At 35.7% G+C, this 24,165-nt stretch overlaps 1 protein-coding gene and 1 pseudogene across 1 annotated transcript; one reads left to right on the top strand and one right to left on the bottom strand.

Moving 5' to 3' along the window:
• Positions 1-24,165, top strand: part of LOC132060117 (probable methyltransferase PMT7) — a 109,810-nt pseudogene that overhangs the window by 2,187 nt on the left and 83,458 nt on the right.
• On the bottom strand, positions 1,933-22,904 carry LOC132060114 (folylpolyglutamate synthase-like). Its single transcript, XM_059453014.1, has 11 exons — positions 22,515-22,904; positions 20,584-20,789; positions 13,029-13,094; positions 11,454-11,563; positions 10,795-10,855; positions 10,182-10,265; positions 4,557-4,613; positions 4,346-4,406; positions 3,189-3,235; positions 2,966-3,043; positions 1,933-2,244 (listed from the first exon to the last, which is right to left on the bottom strand). The coding sequence occupies exons 1-11, from the start codon at positions 22,666-22,668 to the stop codon at positions 1,948-1,950; spliced, it is 1,221 nt and encodes a 406-aa protein (XP_059308997.1). The 5' UTR covers positions 22,669-22,904; the 3' UTR covers positions 1,933-1,947.

The following is a 24,165-nucleotide window of genomic DNA, read 5'->3' on the forward strand; positions in this document are numbered from 1 at the left end:
CACGTGTTGAAAAGTAGCACAGTTATCCTCTGATCGCTTCAAAATATGAAGGAACATCTGTATTTCTTGGAAATTTTAACAGCTTTAGAATTATAGGTCGTCCACACCATAATTTTTATTTTTTAACAAGTCCTTATGACAAGCCCAGCAAATCCGCAACCATGCAGAAGTATAGCAAATCTGCAACCATGCAGAAGTATAGCAGTTGAAATCAAGGCTTTTATAATCAGGAGGATGGGAGACTTGCGCAGTATTTAAATGAGAAAATACATAATTACCCCCCTGAACTTGTACCTTATTTTCAAGAACACACTTAAACTTTGTGGGGGTCCTATTATCCCCCTGAATAAATTTGAACTGGTAAATATGCCCTTTTTCGATCAATCCTACTTTTGAGAAAGTTAGTTTCACTCTCCAATCACTAATGGCCACGTGTTAAAATACCAAAAAATTACAATAAAACAAAAAAAGAAGAGGAAAAGGACTCTTTTATATATTTTAAATATAAATCCACCCATCCTTCTCCCCTTCCCCTATATATGATGTGCTCAGACCAAAGTCACTGTATGATTCCAGCAAGAAAAAACGCCATGGATTGCCTCTTGGCTCTTTCTCGCCGTGTTGATGCTACTGATAACTGATTCCACCAAATCAAAAATCTTTGGTGGCCAAAGAATCTTTTGCACATTTATTGGGTTTGTAAAGCCGGAGGTATTGGTTGTCTTTTCCGTCGTAAAGGGTGTCTTTCCAGACAACAGAGCCATCGTCTTTGATAGGAAAATTATCGAAGTCAATTTGGTCATCACTTGTTCGAGAAATGGACCCATCACTGTAAAGTTGAAGGATACCTAAACAGAACCCATGTTTTTCTGCTCTATAGCCAAAGAATCTATCTGAAAAACCTTCTTCCGCCGGCGGAAGAAGTCACCATGTTCTATTACTCTTTATCGTTCCCACCGGAAAAGCAAACGTCGGCAGCCAGAAAATCCGCCATTGTTCTATAATGAAGAAGATGGGAGAAAGAAAAGGAAAAGATAAAGGAAAAGGGTAAAATAAAAGAGAAAAAAGTAGGAAAATAACTTTTAATAATAAAAGCTGTCAAAAATAAGCTTTTCATCTTTTTTTTTTTTTTTTTTTTTTTGGTTCCTCACTCTACCTAGGAGAGTGACATACACACACTGTGCCATGTGGCCGAAAAAGGGCATATTTATACCAGTTCAAAGTTATTCAGGGGGGTAATAGGATCCTCACAAAGTTTAAGTCTCTTCTTGAAAAAAGGTACAAGTTCAGGGGGATAATTATGTATTTTCTCATATTTAAATTGTATTCTAGTTTCAAAGATGTAGTCTGGAGCCCCACATTCACTGGAAACTGGCAGAGCGGGATTTAATGATTTGGAAAGTCATTCAGCAGCTTGGCTTGACAAATTTGGCCTTGTTGGGTTTTTGGATCAAGTAGTTACTGTTAACTCACAATCCAAGTCTCATCTCAGCTCGAATTTGGGCCTCGATGCCAAAAAAAGGTATAAAAACAGCTGGAAACGTTTACGTATCAACTAAGAAAAAACCAGTTGGAAATGTCAACAGTATTATATATATATCTACTACTCCCTCTGTCCCAATTTATGTGATACATTTTCCTTTTTAGTCTGTCCCAAAAAGAATGATAGATTTCTATATTGAGAGATAATTTAACTTAAAACTTTCTCTTTTACACTTAATGAAATGATTTACAACCACACAAATATATATATGGCTTGTTTAGACCACAAGTTTCAAAAGTCTTCCTTTTTTTCTTAAACTTGGTGCCTAGTCAAACTATATCACATAAATTGGGACGGACGGAGTACTATTTTACATTTCATCTCAACAATCAAATTTCAGTTAGAAAAAGAATAAAAATTCATAATTAGCAATGAAGGTTAAATTTTATCATCGCATTTAAAATTCAAAAACAACACACAGGCTTTACGAATATTAACACTTGACTGGAAAAAATCATGAACATTAGTACTGGTGGAGATGTTAAAATGTGATTCCCATATGCACAGAGTAATACAGAGTAAAGAGTAAAGAGAGTACCAACATCTTCAAACAGACTTTTCCAGTTTCCTGTTCTTCTAAGCCAACTTTTACAAAGGGATACAGCAAGGGCAGCATTACTGAGCTGGTGATCACCAGACAAGCTTAGCCTTGTCCCATTTAACTTTTCCACGGTTAGCGGTGCGACAACTTCCAGCGGAATCTGCACGGAAAGAGAGATAGTATTTAGAAATTTGTGTGTAGTATGTATATCATAGCTAGTGGAGCCTGTATGGAAAGAGAGAATAGTAGTCAGTGTTAAGAATATTGTTAGTGATACTCTATCAATTAGGATTAGTCAGAATGAATTAGATTGATTCTTTCTTGTAATTAGGAAGTCAGAATACTTTCTCTCAAACACTTGTACACTCACTATTTAAACCCAGTAGCTTGAGGGAAAGATTAAGCTGAGTTTATCTCAATTCTCTATTCTGTCTCATTGTATAGTTACATACAACATAGTTACATGATGAATGGTTCAATAAGCTAATAGCTTATCTGCATCTTTCCTAAGATTATATGACTGTTTTCTGCATCTAGTTCTTATTTTTGTGTCCATGTAGAGCCATATATACGTGCAAGGAAATGAAATTCTGGAAACATAGTGACACTCAAAGATTAGTGAAACTTGCTTGCCATAGGATACAAATTATATAGCCACTTTCTCAAATCATGATTCTTCTGTTCATGGAAATATTTTAGACCCATTCAAATTATGCGATTATGGGTAAAGAAAATATTACATCAATAAAAACTGCCTACATGTGTAAGAAACTTAATTGAGTTTCGCCAAAAAGGGTGTGATCCCAAGACATGATTTTAAAGGTAAATAAACATTAGTCAGTAGTCTCACAAATCCAAGAGGTAATGTTACAGTAGATTACCGTCAACTCATTGGCCCTTTCTTGAAGAACTTCCATTGCTTCAGAAAGTTGCGGTACACTGAATGCAGGAATTTGAGGCTTCGCGAGCAGGAAAACCAACCCAATTCAGAAAAAAACTTCATAATATAACTGCCAGCTCAAGATATGGGCAGGCACTTCTCCATAAACAATCCACTATAAACAAAAACATATCATACTTTTGAAATTGCACAAAACTAAGTACCTTAAGAATTCCAGCCTTGTGAGAAGCAATCTGGCCTAGTGTATCTCCTACACATTATAGTTGGCAGATAAACAAGTAATATCAAAAAGGTGTTCTGGTAGCCATCCAGCAAAGATTTTCATTCTTGCATCAAAAAGAATAAAAAATTTCAATCAATGCAAATTGAAAAGCTAATGGAGCACTCTCGTCTCCCACCAAATTAAAGAATGTTCCAAATCAATTTGTTCTAATAAAATATCATTTAGATAGGCAACTGTATATAGAGTTAATTAAATGTTAAATAGTTAGATTTAATGGATAATACTAGTGTCTCTTATGAATATAGCTATACGCATTTTAAAATGATACTTTAAAGTGATTCATGCTCAAGACATATGTTGAAGATATAACTAAGTAAATAAAAGCGTGCATTCTCTAATAACTTAAGCTTTTAAATGAGATGTCACACAATTCCACATGGTACCAAAGCAGGCAAAGGCTCTATGCACAATTCTCATCGCCAGCCATTATTAAAAAGAATTTTCACGTGCTTATCCCATGAAAAAGAATCAGGTCCGCATGGGAAGGGCATATTGAATATATATATATATATATATATATATATATATATATATATATATATATATATATATATATATTATAATTAAGTAAATACAATGTGTCATCTCTAACAACTTAAACTTTTAGATGAGATGGTCACACAATTCAACACATTCAATAGCATATCCAAGTTGAAGCTGCTGAGTGCTTATGACCCATGCTTCTGGCTCTAGATGTGTATGCTTTTAGTAGACATTTTTTTAATAGAAGTGAACCGTGTCATCTAAAAATTTAAGTTGTTATAAATTAGAGACAATTAATATTCATTTTAGGGTTATCAACAACACTTAATGCAAATGCTATTACATATTTAATATTCGAATTAATAGAATATTGGTGTCTCACAGAGCATAATATAGCTATTTACCTGGTAAAGTGTGTCATTTTTTTTGTTTTTGTTTTTGTTTTTTGAGAAGGTAACAGTCCTGGTAAAGTGTGTCATAAAAGGATTAAATTAGTATTCACACATTTTGTCAGCCTCTTCTCCTTGTTTTCTTATTTCTAATATCTTCACATAGAAAGTAACAAACAAGTCTATAGAGGACAGAAGGCCACACCTAAAGTTTCCATGTGATCCATACCCAGAGAAGTAATACCACAGACAACAGGTTCCTTAATCTGCAAAATTGTTTTATCAATTAATTACATGGTAATGCCAAGGCTCAACAAATTATTTCCCAACAAAGCAGAAAAGATTTCTCCAACGACTATGCTACCTTGCAAGTTTTATATGTAGGAACAACATGAATACATGATAAGATGCATTACCACATTCGTAGAATCCAGTTTTCCTCCGAGACCAACTTCAATGATGGCAACATCAACCTGTGAAGGTATAGCAAGTCTTGTTACATAAATGTTAGGCTCACTTGTTTTTTTCTTGTTGGAAAACCCAAATATAAGCTACAGATTTGGATGCAATTGAGAATAATGTTTCTTTATAAGGTAAATAATATTATTACCGGTGGGAAAACTCTCATTTACAAGAGATATGCCAAAAGTAGAGAATCTACAATAGAACATGATTCTCTATGAAAGACACCAAATCATCTATACAAGTAGGAACCTCAAGGGTGCAGCAAACAGCAATCAAAGACAAAAGGCTATTCCTCAAATGTACAAAATCCGTCTTAGTCCCCTCAAAGGCTCTCCTATTTCTATCCATCCAAACGACCCACGTAAGAGCATTTAAGAATAATGTTATCAACTATCTGACTCAACATTATCTAAATCTTTCAATATTCTTTTTCACATTTGTTAATGAATGTTTTCTTTACCTATCAAAGAAAAAATACTCCTTTTTCTTTTACTCACTTCTCTCTACTTTTGGGTATATATATATATATATATATATAAAGAGAGAGAGAGAGAGAGCACTAAACTCACATTATTTGAGAGAGAGAGAGAGAGATATTATCTATTAAAACTTTTTAATAAATACTATGTGTCATCTCTAACAATTTAGGTCGCTTTCTATGGCTTGAACATGTGACCTCTAGCCATACCACGACAACTCCAACCGTTAAAAAGAGCAGCCCAGTGCACAAAGCATCCCGCGTTAGCAGGGTCCGGGGAAGGGTCGCACCCCAAGTGTGTCATGTAGACGGCCTAACCTAATGCAAGCATTAGTGGCTGCTTCTACGGCTCAAACTCGTGACCTATAGGTCACATGAAGACAATTTACCATTGCTCCAATGCTCCCCTTCGACAACTCCAACCGTCGAGCCTAATTTATTCGGTCCAGAAGAATAGGACTTCTGACTCCAAGCCTACACTACTCAGGAAAAGTTTCAGCTATTGATGTAGCCTTTTGTCGATACTACTAGTCTTCTCCCTTCAATAGCACTATCAATAAAAAGAAGAAATTATTCGATAGTTCTTTAACACTATTAGGGTAAGAGAAAAATCATTAAACATATTTCATTTATAAAAGTGCCAAAAATGACACAATTTGGTCACAAAACAGACACCAAGGCATGTATGTCGCATGTTTGTTAATGAGATTTAGATAGAAGTTTGATGATATTAAAAAAAATTGATTAAAAGTTAGATATTGTCTATCCTAGTTGTTGAGGATATAATTAAGTAATATAAGTATGCTCTGTTTTGTGTTGATTGACGAGACGCGAAATGACAAGATTGGAGGTTTGGAGACAACTCGGGAGAAAAGGTTTCGAGGTCCAAACGAGGACTAAGACAAAGTACTTGGAGTGCAAGTTCAGTGACGTGATAGTACATGTAGAGGATGAGGACGAGGACATGCGGCTTGATACTCAGGTCATCCCCAAGAAAGAAAGTTTCAAGCTCCGGGACCAACTCCAAATGGTGATAGATAACGATGTCACACATCGTATTGATAGCAATGGATGAAATGGAAGCTGTTGTGTTGTGCGACAAGATTTGCCACCTAGACTTTTTTTTTTACAAAGTTGGTTAGATCGACTATGTTGTATGGGACGGAGTGGTTGGAAAACCCAAATATAAGGGCTAAGGTTTGACTGCAATTGACGATAATATAATGGAACCAATATGAGGGTTATAAGAAGTGTTTTGAAAACTAATCAAATCATAAGAAGGTCATTGCAAAGCAAAGTTGGAAGATTCTACAACATGTTTTCATGAGTTGTAGAAGGTCTTAAAGACCATAACCCATTAATTACAAATTTGGGAAAACTTCCTTGATGAAAGTTGTAGCCCTTTGAAATACCTTTCCAACGATATTATGAAGGTCAAGGGGACATCAAATGTACAAAAACTTATGGCCATTTTATGAAATTGGCTCTCCTATTTCCTTTCCATTAAACGACCCAGTTGTAAGGACCATATAATTTTATATGGACAACTATAATTCGTCCAAAATTCATGAAATCTTTCAACTCGGCATTCTTTTTTGCGCCATGATAAAATATGGTCATATTATAAAAGAAAAAAATATAAGTGTCCATATAATTTTACCACTTAAATAAATTCAAGCTTTCAAAAATTTTATTCCATTATTCACAATTCCAAGCCCTAGCAACAATCCAAAACATCAAGTCTATTGAAGTCAATCCAAGCCCTTCCAAATCAATTCTAACCTATACTCAATAATCTAAGCAAGAAATCATTGTTCCTCCTAGGGTTTCCAAAAAAACCCAAACTCAAGGCTCGAGTCTAAACCCTAGGGAATTGTCTCAAGTTTGGAACTTTACCAAGGCATGTAGAACTTTACATCTACATGTGGGAATCTCTACGTTTTCCCAATGCAAGCATTTCTTTTATTTTTCTTATATTCTATGAAGTTCAAATCCTAGTGCATTAAATCCACATATTGGTAGCCCGTACAATGTAATTATGATCATGAATTGTGCTTCTATATCCATTATTGTATTCCTAATCTTCCATTACGGTTATTACCTAAGCTTAATACGTGAATCATGAATTCATCCTCATGCATTCCCACTTATGTTTTTATTAAACTTTATGGTTTTATTAGCAACAAGTATGTTTTCAAGATAACTATATGTATTTATGATTATTATTATTATTCATGAATCAAGAACAATTTTGCATAGACTATAACAAGTATCTCATGAAACCATGACCTCAAATATCATGATAATTCACATGTTTTGGGATTTGCAAAGAACCAAAATTGGTCACAAAACACACACCAAGGATATGTCGCATGTTTGTTAATGAGATTTAGATCCTTACATGCTTATTATTACTTAAAAAAAATATCCCTGGCAAAGATGTGAAATTTAGATATTGGGTCTATCACTAGATCATGTTGTCGTTATAAAGAATTCCCCACGTTACAGCTCGTATATACATGTATTTCCATTGATTTTTTTTTCGAGACTTTACTCACGATTCATGCTATTTCGCAAGGTTTGTTCGGGACTTCATGTCTATACCTATATTGTGTCATCTTCTTCATTTCGGGTTTTACATACTAGTACTATTCACCATGTACTAACGTCAAGTTCGGTTGACGTGATAGATACATGTTTCGAGGCACGAGGATCAAGGACATTGGTGAGCCCCACTTCTCTCGGGGTTCGACATGGAGTTTGCACTAGTATTCGGTTTATGGGGATCCAGGGAGTTAGTATTCGGACATGTTTTAGAGGTTTCATAGATAGATGTTAGTTCACGGACATTATTATGTTTAGATCTATTACGTTTTCATGATTAATGGATTGTTTTCATGATTCTATTAAATTGCATCATATAGATTATGTTGTTTTGATGCCCATTTGACAAGCAAGCCATGAGGTTCGCTCGGACACATTAAAGTTTTAAAAGTGGTGTTGCGCCCGAGCCATTATCGGGGCGTGACGGTGCCGATTAAGAAAGCTCAAGCCCAGAAGATGAAGGTAGCAGAGAAGCAGATGCTGAGATGGATATGCAGGCATACACGAGGGAATGAAGTGATTCGGGACAAAGAGGGTGCGGGCCCCGTGGTGTACAAGATACGGAAGGAAGGTTGAGATGGTTCGGCCATATGCAGAGGAGAAGCGCTGATGAGCCAGTCAGGAGGTGTGAGAGGTTGGCAGTGGTGGGCCTAAGGAGAGGGAGGGGTAGGCTAAAGAAGTCTTGGGGAGAGGTGATTCGGCAGGATATGGCGCAGCTTCAGCTTACCGAGGACATGACACTTGATAGGAGGGTGTGGAGGTCGAGTATCAGGGTAGAGGGCTAGTAGGGGGCCGCGAGGATTTCTTTCAGTACTAGGAGTATTATTATCTTTGTTCATTCACTTATTTTTTAGATCTCTAATATAACTTGATTGTTTCTTTTTTTTTTTTTTTCTTCAATTGCATTTATCTTATTATATGTCGCTATTATTGCCTATTATTATTGTTGTCTTGTCACCTTCTCTTGAGCCGAGGGTCTATCGGAAATAGCCTCCCTACCTCCCAAGGTAGGGGTAAGGTCTGCGTACACTCTACCCTCCCCAGACCCTACCTTGTGGGATTATAGTAGGTATGTTATTGTTTTTGAAGTGTGCTCTGTTAAGCTTTAGATGAGATGGTCACAAACTTCATCACGGTATCAGAGCTAGACCCATCCCAAATCTTGGTTTACCCGATGTTGGGCCGCCATTATGTTGTCCACGGTCCAGTTAGTAGGAATGAGCATTCAGGGGGTCCTAAATTGTCCCACATTGGTTGTGGGATGTGGATTTGGTCTTCACATAGTCTTGGGCAATTTCACCTCATGAGCTAGCCTTTTGGATTGAGTTAGGCCTAAGATTCATTTCCTCCCATGGTATCAGAGCAGTTAAAGGTCATGAATTCGAGCCTCACACCATTATAAAAAATAAAAATAAAAAAGAATTTCCACGTGTTAGACCCACGAAAAAAAATCAGGCAAGCACGTGAGAGGGTGCGCTGACAATATATTTAAATAAATAAAAGTGTGCTCTCTCTAACAGCTTAAGATTTTAGATGAGATGGTCACACACTTCAACACTGGTGACGGTAATGTGACAAGTCAAACTGCAAGTTAATGGCAATGCCATGTTGTTTACAAACTGTCTCATTAGAACCTCCACAAAAAACCCCCCCCCCCCCCAAAAAAAAAAAAAAAAAAAAAACTCAAAAGAAAAAACAATTTGTAGCCTAAATCGAAATATCAAGAACACTGCTCTATTTCCAGAACTTCAAGTCTACATTACTATTAACTAATCGAAAAGAGAAAAGTTATTGGTTTTAGCTTGATTTATCCATATCATTTCAAAGCCTGAAGTATTTGTGATATGAACCAATACTTGGTCAGCCCTAACACAATCAGGAAGGCCTACAAAATCATCAGAGAGTTTAAAAGGAATTGTAAGTTCTCATCTAGCAGTAATCATTGTCTGGGTAATCATTACAAGATGAAGATCCAACGCCTTGTCAAAGTAAAGATTTCTGAGTAACTATATCTAATCCACAAGTCGAGGTCAGAGGATAACTTAGTCTTATTCCTTCAGTAATTTTGTTCCAGGTACTGATTTTCCTATGGCCATGATATTTCTTTTTTGGAGAAGGCCGGGTTTCTTGTGGACAAAGATTTTTGGAGAGCAATATCAGTATCTCATATGATAATGCCACCAGACATGAACTGTAGACAACTTTCAAGCATATCTTAGAAAAGAAAGATAAGCATCAGGACTCATAACTTAGTCTTTATTCCTTCAATAAATTTATTCCAGGTTCTGGTTTTCTACGACCATCATTTTTTGAGAGCAACATCAGTATTCTCATATGGTAATGCCACCAGATATAAATTGTAGACTGCTTCCAAGCACATCTTAGAAAAGAGAAGATGAACACCAGAAGACAAGTCAAACCATAGCAATGGAACTTCAAGTCACGCAGTGAAGGCATATCCAAATCAAGCAAAATAGAGGGAACAGGTTTCTACCTTCTCGCTCACAAAAATTTTAAAAGCCAACACGGTAAGGAACTGGAAGAGAGGAGGCATAGGCAAGTCTTCAGAGATGTTTGCCTGCAAGTTAACATTTCTGGGATGAGTAAAAGCTAACCATCAAAAGTTTTACTGAATGCAGATTACTTCAACTAACAGTAAAAGGTGTCAGATGATTTGTCAAATTATATTTTTCTCATCCAACACAAACCATTAAAACAAAATAAAAGTATTTCCTAGCATGAGCTTAAAGTAAGTCATATTATACTATATCGAACAGTGGACATCAAAGAATGATGAAGTCGAGAGACATTAGATCAAGCAAATGAAGGATTCCTATTAAAAAAGTGAACCAATAAAATCAGAAAGATCTAGACATCTCTAGTATTAACATGATTTTTCCAATTTGCTGTAACTAGTATAATCCCACTGTAATGTTGAATCATAATGACGAAGAACTTCATTTTTAAACCAGAAAAAGTACTTAAGTCTACGTAAACGTGAAAAAGAGAACCAACTGACATGTAGTCAAGGTAACTCGGAAGATCCACTAGCATAATTAGATAGAGGCATCTTTTCTTCCAGCACAGAGCTGAAAATGAAAGAATACCTTGAGCTGATTCCAACAATCCCAAAAGTATTGAAGAAACTTTTCCTGGCATATGTCCATCCTAAGCAACATGTTGTAATGGAATCAGAAATTTCATCAATAATTAAACTACAATAAAAAATAGGAAAGACATCAATCACATAAGAAAACCAATTAACAGCAATGAATTAAAGCTCAATTTTTTAAATATGAGTAGGGATCCCTTGTGTACTTAAAGACATACAAAGTAGCATTTGAAATCGACAGGCTATTGAGTTATTCCCTATCTGTTGATTCTGTTCTACAAAAACCTCATTGGGTACACTTAGTAGGATGATGAACGAGAAAAGATAGGAACACCCAAAGTATTGGCTTTAACTACTTATGAAAAGTCAAATGAGGGTGGAAAATCAGAACTGTTACCTAGAGTCATCTACATGGTCAGCGAGAAAGTATTTAAGTCCATGAAAAGGAAAAGATTGAAATCCTCCTCGAAGAAAATCATTTTATTAAAGTGAAGAAACTTGCTTCCATCCGTCGAGTTTTGTCATATGCCTTTTCTTCTCATCCAACTTTTCAGCATACAGAACTCCCTCCCCACCCCCCAATTAATGCAGTACAGACACTGAAGATACTCTAATAAACAAGAGTAGGGAAAATTCAGTAACAAGAATACATACCCATCAAGACGGTATCTTTCTCTAACATCGATCAAATGCGGCGAAGTGAAAAGTCCTGTTCTCAAACCACACTCCCGTAAAATTGCTTCACAGAATGCACATGTTGAACCCTGATATGAATTGCAGAAATGGAGAGAAACAGTAAAGGAACGAACTAGAGAATTCTTGCTCTCTAGAAATATCAGTAATTGCAATCAAATACGACATGGGTTAACTTTCCAATCAAAAACTAAAAGAACATGAGAAGTCAAAATTTCTCTAGAAAAGCTTTTCCATTTTGCACTTGTTCTGGGCTACACGTGAATGTTAGATGCTGGACAATTGCAGCCAACTAGTAGAAGATGTTGGAGCGCAACATTGGTTGAGGCCTTGAGGGTATGGACGGTAGTCTCTTTATATAGCATTGGACAATCCTCACCACATGATCTTAAGTTAACTTTTGGGGTTGAGTTAAGCCAAATGTCTATTTCTTTATCATTGTATCAACGTCAAACCCAACTTTGTTCTTAGTTAAGCCAATACTGGACCCCTGTGTTATATTGTCCACGCTACAAATATCCAGGCCTAAGCGTGGGAGGGAGGGTGGTTAGAGTCCCACAATAATTGAGGGTGGACTTTTTTGTATTTTTTTATAAACATGGTGTCGGGGACAGCTTATGCGCACCTCGACTAATTCCAGCAACATGTACCAGGTAACTCTATCCACCAAGGCTAGAACAGATGAGAAGAAACCACCTAGTGGTTTGTCTCTGCTGGGGATTGAACCTGAGACCTCATGGTGCTCAACCCACTTCATTGACCACTAGGCCACACTCTTGGGTGCTTAATTGAGGGTGGTCTTGGACAATCCTTACCTCATGAACTAACTTTTGGAGTTGAGTAAATCCCAACATTCAATTTCTTATCAGAAGACAAACATAAATACTCAAGAAGGAGTATCAAATTCACTTAGCTATGCATAATATTCGTCATAAACACATCACGTGCACAGCAACAGTAAATATTGTTGAAATCCTGGAAACTGACAGGTTACCATAAAGATGTATAGACATGCAGTATAAGTTAGCAACTTAACCATCAAAGATAAGCCTAACATCCCAAAAGCTACAAGAGAATCTAGCACATGCTTTTTAACACTTTTTTCCTCTCTCTCTCTCTCTCTTTTTTTTTTTTTTCCTTCTTTCTTTCTTTCTTTGGGAGGGGGGGGGGAAGAGGGGTTGGAGGGAAGGAAAGGTCCATTAGAGGTTCTGGATCGAGAGCCTTGACAAATGAAACTGTAATTCAACACTAAATGTCTTTTCTAAAATTGTGTCACCTTTTTCAGAAAACTGACTCTGCTTTCTAACTTGGACTTTTTTCTTTTAATTTATAAAGGTATTAGATCTCATATTTTTAATGGAAAGCATCACATCAAATCATCAAGGATATCGGGAATGACTTGGATCAAATGTTACAGAAAAGAACAGGTCCAAAAAGAAAAAGAAATGAAGGTCCAGGGGAAATAGACATCCTTTGAGCTCTCAATGAGAAGAAAGCTGGATTTCTACATTAATCATAACATCAACTATGAGATACCTTTCCTTTAGTTCCAGCAACATGGATAATCTTAAGGCCAGCTATCTTTTCTTCCAAGCCCAAAATCTGCAACAGAAATAAAATACGTTATCATGTCTACCTTTTTTCGAAAAATATATTTAAGAACCAACATTCTTGTAATTTGAAAGATATGAAGTTCCAAACTTCTACTCCCTCCGTCCCAAAAAGATTGTCTTCCTTTCCTTTTTAGTCTGTCCCAAAAAGATTGGCACCTTTCTCTATTTAGAAACAATTTTAACTTTGTAAGATGATTTATAACCACACAAATATCTAAGGCTTGTTTTGGACCACACATCTCAAAAGTCTTCCTTTGTTTATTAAACTTTGTGCCAAGTCAAACTAAGACAATCTTTTTGGGACGGAGGGAGTAATTGCTATGATATAACCAGCGGTACACAAGTACAGGTAATCCACCACTATGTTGCAATTTAACTACGGTACCCGCAAAGGTAGGTCAGGTAATCCACCCACCAAGGCTTAGGCGGCTGGGAAGAAATCACCTTGCAGTTTTTGTCTCTGTTGCAATTTAACTACAGTTCTCCCATGGTTCTCTTTAATCTTTTTTTCTTTCTTTTTATTTTTCTTTTTTTGTTTTTGATAAGTAAAGTGGTCTCTCATGATTTTGACCACTTCATTAACCGTTTCCTCTTGTGCTTAAAAAACATCCTAATTACCCAAATTGGTAATGGAACCTACTATTAGCTTTTTTGTGGTTTCAAGTGTAAGTTAATTGCATCCAACTCATTGATTCAGGCTTACTGCACTAATTTCTAATCTCAATGGCACGAAGCATAGTTGAACACTAACACTCATATATATCTTTTAAAAATGGGGAGGTCTTGGAATTAAGGATTTAAAGGTCTTTAATAAAGCTTTTATTAGGCAAGTGGCTTTGGAGGTTCGAAATGGAGGTGCAAGCTTTGTTTTTTTTTTGGAGGGGGGGGGGGGGGGTGGGGGGTGGGTGGGGGGTGATGATAAATACGGGATTGAGGATGGGGGATGAAAAACTAGAGATGTCACTTTGCCTTTCGATTGTGGTTTGTGGAGGAATATCATGAATGGACAGGATTATTTTTGGGTAAATATCTCGGTCGGAGATGGAAGGAGAGTAAATTTTGGGGGACATAGCTGGTGTGGAGAATTTTTTTCAAAGATGAATTCCACAATTTCTTGTCAAAGAGACTCGACAATTCAGCAAATTAGGGGGACACAAAGTGGAGAAACTTTTTGAGACTTGAGATTTAGAAGGGCATTTCACGATTGGGAAGTGACTGAGCTTCAAGGATTGTTAGCCTTACTACATAGTCAAGTCAACCCGGTTGATAACTCCGATGCTTGGTGGTGGGGCCTGGGGAATAATGGAGTGTTCTCTGTGAAGTCCTTTGATGAGAAATGTTTGGTTAGGAAGGAGCATGTTTTTCCATGTAATGCAATATGGTTCCAAAGGTGCCGAAGGAAGGTGTGCTTCTTCACTTGGCTAGCCACTAGAGCGGTGATTTTAACAGTGGAAAATCTTAGAAAGAGGAAGGTTGTCTGCATCAGTTGGGGTTACATGTATAAGGAGACGGGTGAGGATGTGGATCATCTTCTTCTACATTGCGGTCTAACCATGAGGTGATGGTGGGATATGTCTAGGTGGTTTGGCATTCCACAAGCAATGCCAAAAACTGTGAGATTTGATATTCAGCTGGAAGAGAAGGAGAAGGAGGAGAAGACGTAGGGGTTGGAACATGGTTCCACTTGCGTTAATGTGGATTATATAGAGAGAGAGAAATAGAAGAGCTTTTGAAGGGTAGAGTCGAGTTTCTCTCAGTTGAGGAGTAGTCTCAGTTCGCTTATTTTCTTTTGGTGCACACAAAAAGTTCCTTGTGGTATAGACGACTGGGAGGAGTTTGTAGAGAATCATATCTTTTTGTAGATTCTTTACGTTTTGGTATAACCTTATATACGGCCGGTTTGGCCATGTTTATGAATGAAAATACTTTTACTTGATCAAAAAGAAAAATTATTATAAGATCTCTATATTGAGATTTTGTGGAAAAGACTCCATAATCAGGGTAGGTCTCTAATGCATCAGTTTTCTTCTACCATGGCAACAAGCTCTCATGATGAGGTTATTAAAACAAGCATAAGGTACATGTTGCCAAACCATTAACAAGTGCATCTTAAAAACCTTCTATGCAGTAGCATTATGGAAGCTAATTAGTAGCTACCGTTCAGAATTTCATTGTTTAGTAAGGCCTAAGGAGGCAATGGAAGCAAGATAAGAGCCCTCCACTCTCAAAGAATAAACTCCAGATATGCATACTTGGAATTGCAAAGATGCCACAATTGCAGATAGCAGAGATGAAAATGGATGGCAGATTAATGTCACAAGAAATCTTTAGGAGTGGGAAATTAAGAGCCCGTTTGGCTTAGCTTATAAGTTGTTTTCAGCTTTTTTGAGTGTTTGGCTGGCCAGCTTATAACCATTTTGTGCGTAAAATAAGCCCAAAAAAATAAGTTGGCCCGTTTGGTATAGACATCTTCTTATTCTCTCAGCTTCTTCTAAAGCTGAGAGAATAAGAAACTACATCTTCTGAGGCAACACCTTGTAATGGAAAATGCATACAGAAGGGAAGTTTAAAGTGCATTTTTGTTATAACTGCTGATTAAAGCAGTGGAGTAATACAGTGGCCTAAAATGATCCACAAGTCAAAAGCCCCCGACTCCATAAAGTAAAGAACACCCCATAAAGTAAAGAAGCAGCTAAGAACACTGTGGAGAGCACTTGTTGTGTGCATTTATGGACTCTTCGGCTGAAGACGAACAGAAGATCTTTTTAAAAAAACTAAAAAACAAGAGCACTTAAATTTCGGTCTTTAATTTTTTTGTGTAATATTGAAGAATGTACATGGCTTTGATACTACTTTAGATTTCTTAAATCCATGTTGTTGAAGGAGTGTAAATCCGTTGTTCCGGTATGCACTTTTAGCACCACTAAGTGCTATGATTAATGAAATTAACTAATTTACCGAAGGAAAGGTGCATCTTATGTATTCAGAAATTATTAGGGGAAGCAGCACCTGTTCTATCGGGAATTGATATAACCATAGCCAGAGATGGACCTTGCCTATCAGTCCCTCAACAACAAACACTATTGCAGCTAGGGGTGGCAAACGGTCGAGTCGGATATGGGCCGGGTCGAAAATGGGCTAACCAAAAACAGATCAGTTACCCGACCTGCCCATATTTAATACGGATAAAAAATGGGTTACCCGACGGATAATATGGATATCCATATTATCCAAAGCTACTTCAAAGACGCTAGCTTCATGTAGCTAATATGGAGAAAATTTAAATTACTTCTTGACAAATCCTTGAATCCCCAAACATAGTTGCGCCTCGGCATTTGGGGGAAGAATAGAATTTTTGGAACTTTCCAATTACACGACCTCCAAGAAAACATATTTCTAAAATACTCAGAAGCCAAACCATCCCCCCCCCCCCCCTCCAAACTTAAAAAAAAAAAAAAACTTTTTTTGTGCATTTTTTTTTTAGGGTGAAGGGTTGTAGAAAACCAAAGATCTAATTTAAAAAACAAAAAAAAGAATTTGGAGAAATTTTTTTTTTTTTTTTTGTGTGTGTGTGTGTGTGTGTGTGTGGGTGGGGGGGGGGGGGGGTTTAGAAAACCAAAATAAAAACTTTTAAAAAAATTTAATTTTTTTTGGAGGGGGTGGTGGGAGCGGGGCATGTGTGGTGGGGTTGGGGGGGGGGGGAGGTGTTAAAAAAAAAAAAAATCAAAAACTTTTTTTATCCATTTTACCCATTAAGTTACCCATATTTTAAGTGGATAATATGGGTTGACTCATATTGGACCCATTTTAAATGTGTTGGGTCGGGCGGATAACCATATTTTTTACCCATTTTGCCAATTTGCAGCCTATAACTGAGGAACAGATAGCTCAACTAGTGAAATCCCTACATTGGGTCTCAAAGTAGGACCTGATGTAATCAAAGCAGTCATGCAATTCTTTGATACAGGCAAGCTTCTCAAGAAACTAAACTGTGCCACAGTCACATTGGTTCCAAAAGTGACTAACCCAACATTTGTCAAAGAGTTTAGACCCATAGCATGTTGTACTTCATTGTACAAAATTATTGCCAAGATTCTAACCAACAGGCTCAAAACAGTGGTGGATTTCCTAGTAGGCCCTGCACAGTCAGCTTTTATTGAAGGAACAAACATACTGGACAATGTTATTGTTGTTCATGAACTGATTAAGGGGTATATGCAGAAGAATATCTCACCTAGATGCACCATCAAAGTAGACATCAGAAAGGCATATGACTCAGTTGAATGGAGTTTCCTAAGGGTGTTGCTACTGGAATTTGGATTACCCACTAGATTTGTGAATCTGATAATGAAGTGTGTAACTACGGTTAGTTATTCACTACTAGTTAATGGTGGGCTTACTCCACAGTTTCAAGCAAAGAAGGGCCTCCGACAGGGTGACCCCATGTCACCATACTTATTTGTGTTGGTGATGGAATACCTGAGCAGATCTCTAAAACAATTATGGCTAAATCCTGACTTCAACTTCCACCCAAGATGTGCCAAACTCAACATAACACATTTGCTGATGATCTATTGTTATGTTGTAGGGCAGATAGAGGATCCATAATACTCCTGATGCAGGCTTTCACTCAGTTCTCACAAGCATCTGGCCTAAAAGCCAATATGGAAAAGAGCTCTATATCATCTGAGTTCAAAGATCAAATACTTCAAGAACCGCACTTCACTGCTGGATCTCTCCCATTCAAATACCTTGGAGTTCCAATGTCCTCAAGAAAGCTAAGTGTTGCCCAATGTATGCCACTAATTGAAAAAATAGTGGCAAGAATTAAGTGTTGGACAACTAGATTCCTGTCATACTCTGGTAGAGTTCAACTTATCAAAAGTGTACTGTTTGAGATCCAGACCTACTGGGCCCAAGTGTTTCTATTACCTCAGAAAGTACACCAGAAGATTAAAGCAATTTTTTATATACATGTTGTAAGTTTCCTATTAGGTTTAATGGATCCAGTGAAAACAGCAAATTAGCAAACTGTAGCTTGGGAGAAACTTTGAATCTATCTTGACAAAATCCTCAGGAAGCCTAGATATAATTGATTCCATTATATTTAACAAAGCAGCCATTCTACAAACTCTTATGGGCCTTGACCAAGAAGAAGGATACGACTTCATGGGTGCTATAATGGATATATATATATATATATATATATATATATATATATATAAAAACTTGACAGGAGTTTTGGATTGAGATCAAACCCAAATAATTTCTTTGTTTATTGGTCCCTGAATGTTTACTTGATATTTGATTGACATTAATAAGCAATAAATAAAATGAGAAATGAATGACTTAATAATTTGGTCTGTTGAAAATAAGTATAAAATGGTAAATTATGTCTTGATTTTTCAAATTATATAACTACTTGTGCATATATTTTAGTATAATGGAAGCAGCTGGCGTTGTTGAAGTGTATTATAAAAATTTATGCTCATTCTGTGATTAGTTATTCAAAAAGATTGGCAAAATTATGATAGAAAAATGGGGAATCCAGGTTGCAAAAACATGAGTTTGTGATTTATTTTTGAGACTTTGATTTATCTAATTCTACATTTACTTATAGACCATCTATTCTTCCAAGCTTTTTCTATTATTTTCTTATTTTGAGGAAACTCCTTATTGAATGATGTTATTTTACTTGTGCAAACTGATTTTTTGGGAAGCTACATAAGTATGATGGCTCAGAGAACAACAGTTAAATCCAATTTACACTGCACTGGGTATCACATTTGTGGTGTGATTCCTTGTTTAAGATGCACATGGATTTTATTGATTTTTGAGATGTAATTTTCATATTTGCAAAAATTTAAAAAAAAAAAAAAAAAAAAAGGAAGATAGAGTTAGAATAAACTAAAAAGAGATGCCCAACCCAAATATACGTTCCTAACAAGATGTACATTGAAAAAATTATGGACTTTGAATAGTTTCCCCTGTTAGAAATGACTTTGAATAGTTTCCCACCTACTGGGCAGTGTTGTCTATTACCTCAGAAGGATCCATAACCAGCAGGTTAAAGTAATATGCAGAAATTTCCTATGGCAAGGATCCAGTGAAAACAGCAAAAAAGCACCTGTAGCTTGGGAGAAACTATGTCAGACAAAATCCTCAGGAGGCCTAGATATAATTGATTCCATCACATGGAACAAAGCAGCCATTGCCAAACTGTTATGGGCCTTGACTAAGAAGAAGGATCGACTATGGGTGCTATGGATATATATATATATATATTAAGGGACAGGAGTTGCAAGATATGATCACAACCAAACAAGCAAATTGGGTGGTGCGAAAGATTTTTGACATTAGAGAAGGTCTGGCCAATGGAATAAATGACCTTAATTCCATTGTGTCTGGTGAGAAATTTAGTATTAGCAAAGCTTACAGAACAATGCAACCTATTGGCCTAAAGTTCAATGGAAGCAGTTGGTGCTGTTGAAGGGACTAGTACCGAAACATCAGTTCATTCTGTGGCTAGCCATTCAAAGAAGATTGGCAACAGTGGATCGACTACAAAAATGGGGAATCCAGGTTGCAAAAGAGTGTGTACTATGGCAACTCTAGACCATCTCTTCTTCCAATGCTCTTATTCTCAATTCCTATGGAGGACACTACTTACTTGGATGGGATTCACCAAACTGATTGGCTCTTGGGAAGCTGAGGTAGTATGGATGGCTCAGAGAACAACAGGAAGAAATCCAATTTACACTGCACTGGGTATCACATTTGTGGCTGCAGTTTATCACACATGGATTGAAAGGAACGCAAGGAGATTTCAACAACAAAAGAGAACCAAGGAAGATAGAGTTAGAGGAATAGTATTGATGCTTCATACAGTAGGCCAGAATTGTAAATGGCAAAGAGTATTAATGACTTTGAATAGTTTCCCATGTTAGCAGGTTGTACGCACTGAAGGATCCATGCTAACTCACAATTCCAGTGAGGTAACAGAGGGGACAGTGTATAGGAATCCATAGAGTATATTTTTGAGAGTTCCTGACTCTAGAGACCAATGAGCAGGATGTGTAAATACTTCCACTTGGTTGAAATAAAATTTTACCTTTCGACCAAAAAAAAAAAAATCGTGTATAGACATGTTCCTACCAAAAGATAAACACCTTAAATCTGATTGATAGTTCTATTTATTTAGGATAACATTTGATTCAACACATTCCTCAAAATAGATACCAAGAAACAATGAAGTATAATTGAATCACAACTCAAAAAAAGTGGTATCATTAACAAAGTGAAACAAAGAATACAATCAGTATCTACATATTCTGGAAACAGTAGTCAAAAGTTACAGCGACAAAACTAATTTCGATAAGTTTGTGACATAAACAGAAAGGCAAGACCGGTACCAGCAAGATGCACGTTGATCACGCAAGTGTTAAAGGAGAAACAGTCTCAGCTAGAAATGGCACTACCTTAATGTACCTCAAAATTCTGTCCAATTTCTGGTTTTGACCACTAATGGCTGATGTACCATTTCTTTTTTTCTGAGTAATGAGAGTTGAAAGAGCTTCCATGGCAGATTCATATGCGGATGGAAGCTGGAACTCTTGTGAGATATCTTGACCATTTTGACTGAACTTCCCCACAATTTGAGATGAAATATTCCTATATCTAAGTCCTTCAGGGTCATAAAGCCAATATATTAGCATGGGAATTCAAGTTGAAATTTACTCCAGTACAGTGAAAAGAATACTATTTCATAACTAATATTATCTTAAATAAGAGTTTTAAGTAAAAGACATCTCCAGTGACTGACATATACATGGATGAAAGCAACCCTTCTACCAAGAAAACTTTGTTGTTTTAGTTTAGAATCGTAATTGTACATCTAACAATTGTTTATATATTAAGGAATAGGAAAATTTGCAACCCCGAGAACAATCACAACTCAAATGCAAATATCTAAAGCACTAAAGACGCTTCCTTTCCGGAAAATGAAAGATACAACTGTTTACTTGAACTAATACATCACTGCAGCTTAACCACCAAAGTCAAAACAAAAAACCACATTTCATATGGAATCCAAATCAACCAAGAACCTGTTCTCACTAAAAACTAGCTTTTAAGAAAGGATTTTTATATCATTTCAACTACTGGACCTTCAAAGTTTATCCCTTTAGAAGCATAATGTATAAAGTACAACGCAGAGCAAGAGATAAACTCCACGAATGTGAGCTAAGTATCAACCCCCCCCCCCCCCCCCCGCGCCCCTCCCCCAAAGCTCACATACCCATGCTACAAGTCTATATAAAGGGGAGGATGACCAGCTTAAAGCTAGTTAATTTATGATGAAATGATCCAAATTGAGCAGAATCAATATATAATCGACCTCAACTAGTATAATAATTGTCATAATACTAGTTAAATGCAAAAGGGCATTGATGGGGCTAAGCAAAAAAATGTACAAATTCGCCCATTTCCACACTACAAACTAACTTTCAAGAAAGGATTATAATATCATTTCAACTATTGTACTGGACCTTCAAAATTTATCACACCCACTAACTATTTCTTTTGGAAGCAAAATGTATAGAGTACAACGCAAAGCAAGATACCTAGCTCACATGTCTAAATAAATGTGGGGACTTTATGATGAAACGAGTCCAAATTGAGCAGAATCAATATATAATCGACATCAACTAATATAATAATTATTGTAACGCTAGTTAAATGCAAAAGGGCATTGATGGGGCTAAGCGAAAAATTGTACCTTGCAAAAATTCGCCCATTTCCACACTACAAACAACTTTCAATTAAGGATTATAATATCATTTCAACTATTGTACCTTCAAAATTTATCACACCCACTAACTATTTCTTTTAGAAGCAAAATGTATAGAGTACAAAGCAGAGCAAGATATCCTAGCTCACATAGCCAGCCACAAGTCTAAATAAAGGTGGGAACTTTATGATGAATAAAGTCCAATTTGAGCAGAATCAATATATAATCGACCTCAATTGGTTTAACAATTGTTGTAACACTAACTAAATGTAAAAGGGTAATGAAGGGGGCTAAGAAAAATTATACTTCCCTCCCACCCCGCCCACCCCACCACCGGAAGTTGCATCCCGAATTCAGAAACCTCACATTGTTTTGCGACGAATATATGCAAATGCTCTAAAAATAACATTTTCCAACTTGCGTACCACGCCCAAGAAAATGAGTACAAAAATCACTTATTTCCCTACCAAACACACCCTAAAGCTAGTTAATTTATGATGAAACAAGTCCAAATAGAGATGAAACAATACATAATCAACCTCAACTAGTTCAATAATTGTTGCAACACTAATAAAATGCAAAAGGGTATTCATAATTCAATGGGGCTAAACAAAATTATACCTTTAAGCTTTTTCACCCCATTAATGTGTGTACAAGAAGGTGAACTTTGAACCATCCATGTAAATCCACTAAGTAAATGGTCTCTTCTAATTTTAGAATGAACCATAATTTCTTGACCCAAATAAAGATTATTGTAGAATAATACTTGGACCATAGATATTTTAATTTAAAGGGTTAATTTCATTTTGGGGGTGCTTAAAATTCTCAATTCTTCAACCCCATAATTTTATTTTTTTTTCTTTCAGTCTTTTGTGGTCGTATAGATGACCAACGAGAAGATGAGAAATACTACCAATTTATTTACTTTGGGTAAAATATATAAGGTTAAAAAAGGGAATGTGGAATTTCTTGAGGGAATTTAACGGGAAGACCAGCTAGCTTTCAATTTAACGAGATACTAGATGGCCAAATATTATTTTCTTGAATATAGTATATATATATATATAGATTATAATGTATTTATATATATATGTAGTTGCATTTGGATAGTGATAATATACATACATATATATATATATATATATATATACACACATTATGTTTAAAACACGATTAATATAACATTGTAGATGATATCTAAAATTTTATTATATTCGTGTTTGCTATGAAAATTTATTAATACTTTTTAAAAGATTAGACTTGTTTTAAAAAAAATTATTTTCCTCTCTTTGAGATAAAATAATAGCAATATTTAAGATCGATTGATACTTTTAATTTTAATTCGATTAATTTAAAGGTGTAAAATACTTATTATTTTTTATCAAATTTTGATTTGGATAATTCTAATTCTAATTATTAAATTAATTTTACATGTTTAAAACGAAACAAAGTAGAAATTGATTTTCTATGTAAAACAAGAAATGCTATTTTTTAATTTTTGGTAAATATTCCCGGTTTAGCTCATTTTACTTGTCATGTTGTCTTTTGCATGGTTTTTTAAGGAAACGTGAATTAGAATTATACTTTGTCTAATTTACCTTATTCATTATTTGATCTCCATTTGATATTAATCTTTTTTCACATTTATTAGAGTAAGAATAAAAATAAAAAAAAAATAATTAAATTCTATCTTATTTTAAAATATAAATATTTTAAGTATATTTATTTTAGTAAACATAACAAATAAATGACATGGCGGAATAGCAAATACAGCAATTAAATATTTAGATTAGATCTTACGCTAATATAAGAAAAAAAAGGAAATTGTATGTATTTGCCTACTTAACCTTTTGAAGAAAAGCAATAATATAGGGTCCATATTTTTTGTTGTGCAATAATTTCATTTGCTCCCACTAATGGGTTAATACACATGTGTGATGAATCCACTATTATTGACTTGATGGGAATACTTTGGAAATTACATGAATATTGTTTGATTTTTTAATATATGGGGTGCACGTTTTTTTTTACATTGCTTATTTTTTTAATATGGGGTCCATTTTTTTTTCATAAGCTTGGAGAGGGTGGGATTCACTTTTTTTTTCATGAGTTTAGAAATGGTGAGGTACACTTTTTTTCCTTTTTTTTTTTCTTTTTTTAATATTGCTTGGCATTTTTAGTATGAAGTCCACCTTTTTTTTTTTCAAGAGTGACTGACAACGAAGCATGGGTAAACCGTTGCTTCTATATGGTAGAAAAATAGAAATATAAT

This window comes from Lycium ferocissimum, chromosome 6 (genome assembly GCF_029784015.1).
Source record: "Lycium ferocissimum isolate CSIRO_LF1 chromosome 6, AGI_CSIRO_Lferr_CH_V1, whole genome shotgun sequence".
Classification (NCBI taxonomy): Eukaryota; Viridiplantae; Streptophyta; class Magnoliopsida; order Solanales; family Solanaceae; genus Lycium; species Lycium ferocissimum.

Coding starts and splice junctions, on each gene's coding strand:
- LOC132060114 (XM_059453014.1), bottom strand. CDS start 22,668: ATGGTCCAAGTATTATTCTACAATAATCTTTATTTGGGTCAAGAAATT. Junction 10,856..11,453: donor GAAAGATACCGTCTTGATGG/GTATGTATTCTT, acceptor CATGTTGCTTAG/GATGGACATATGCCAGGAAA. Junction 4,407..4,556: donor AACTGGATTCTACGAATGTG/GTAATGCATCTT, acceptor ACAATTTTGCAG/ATTAAGGAACCTGTTGTCTG.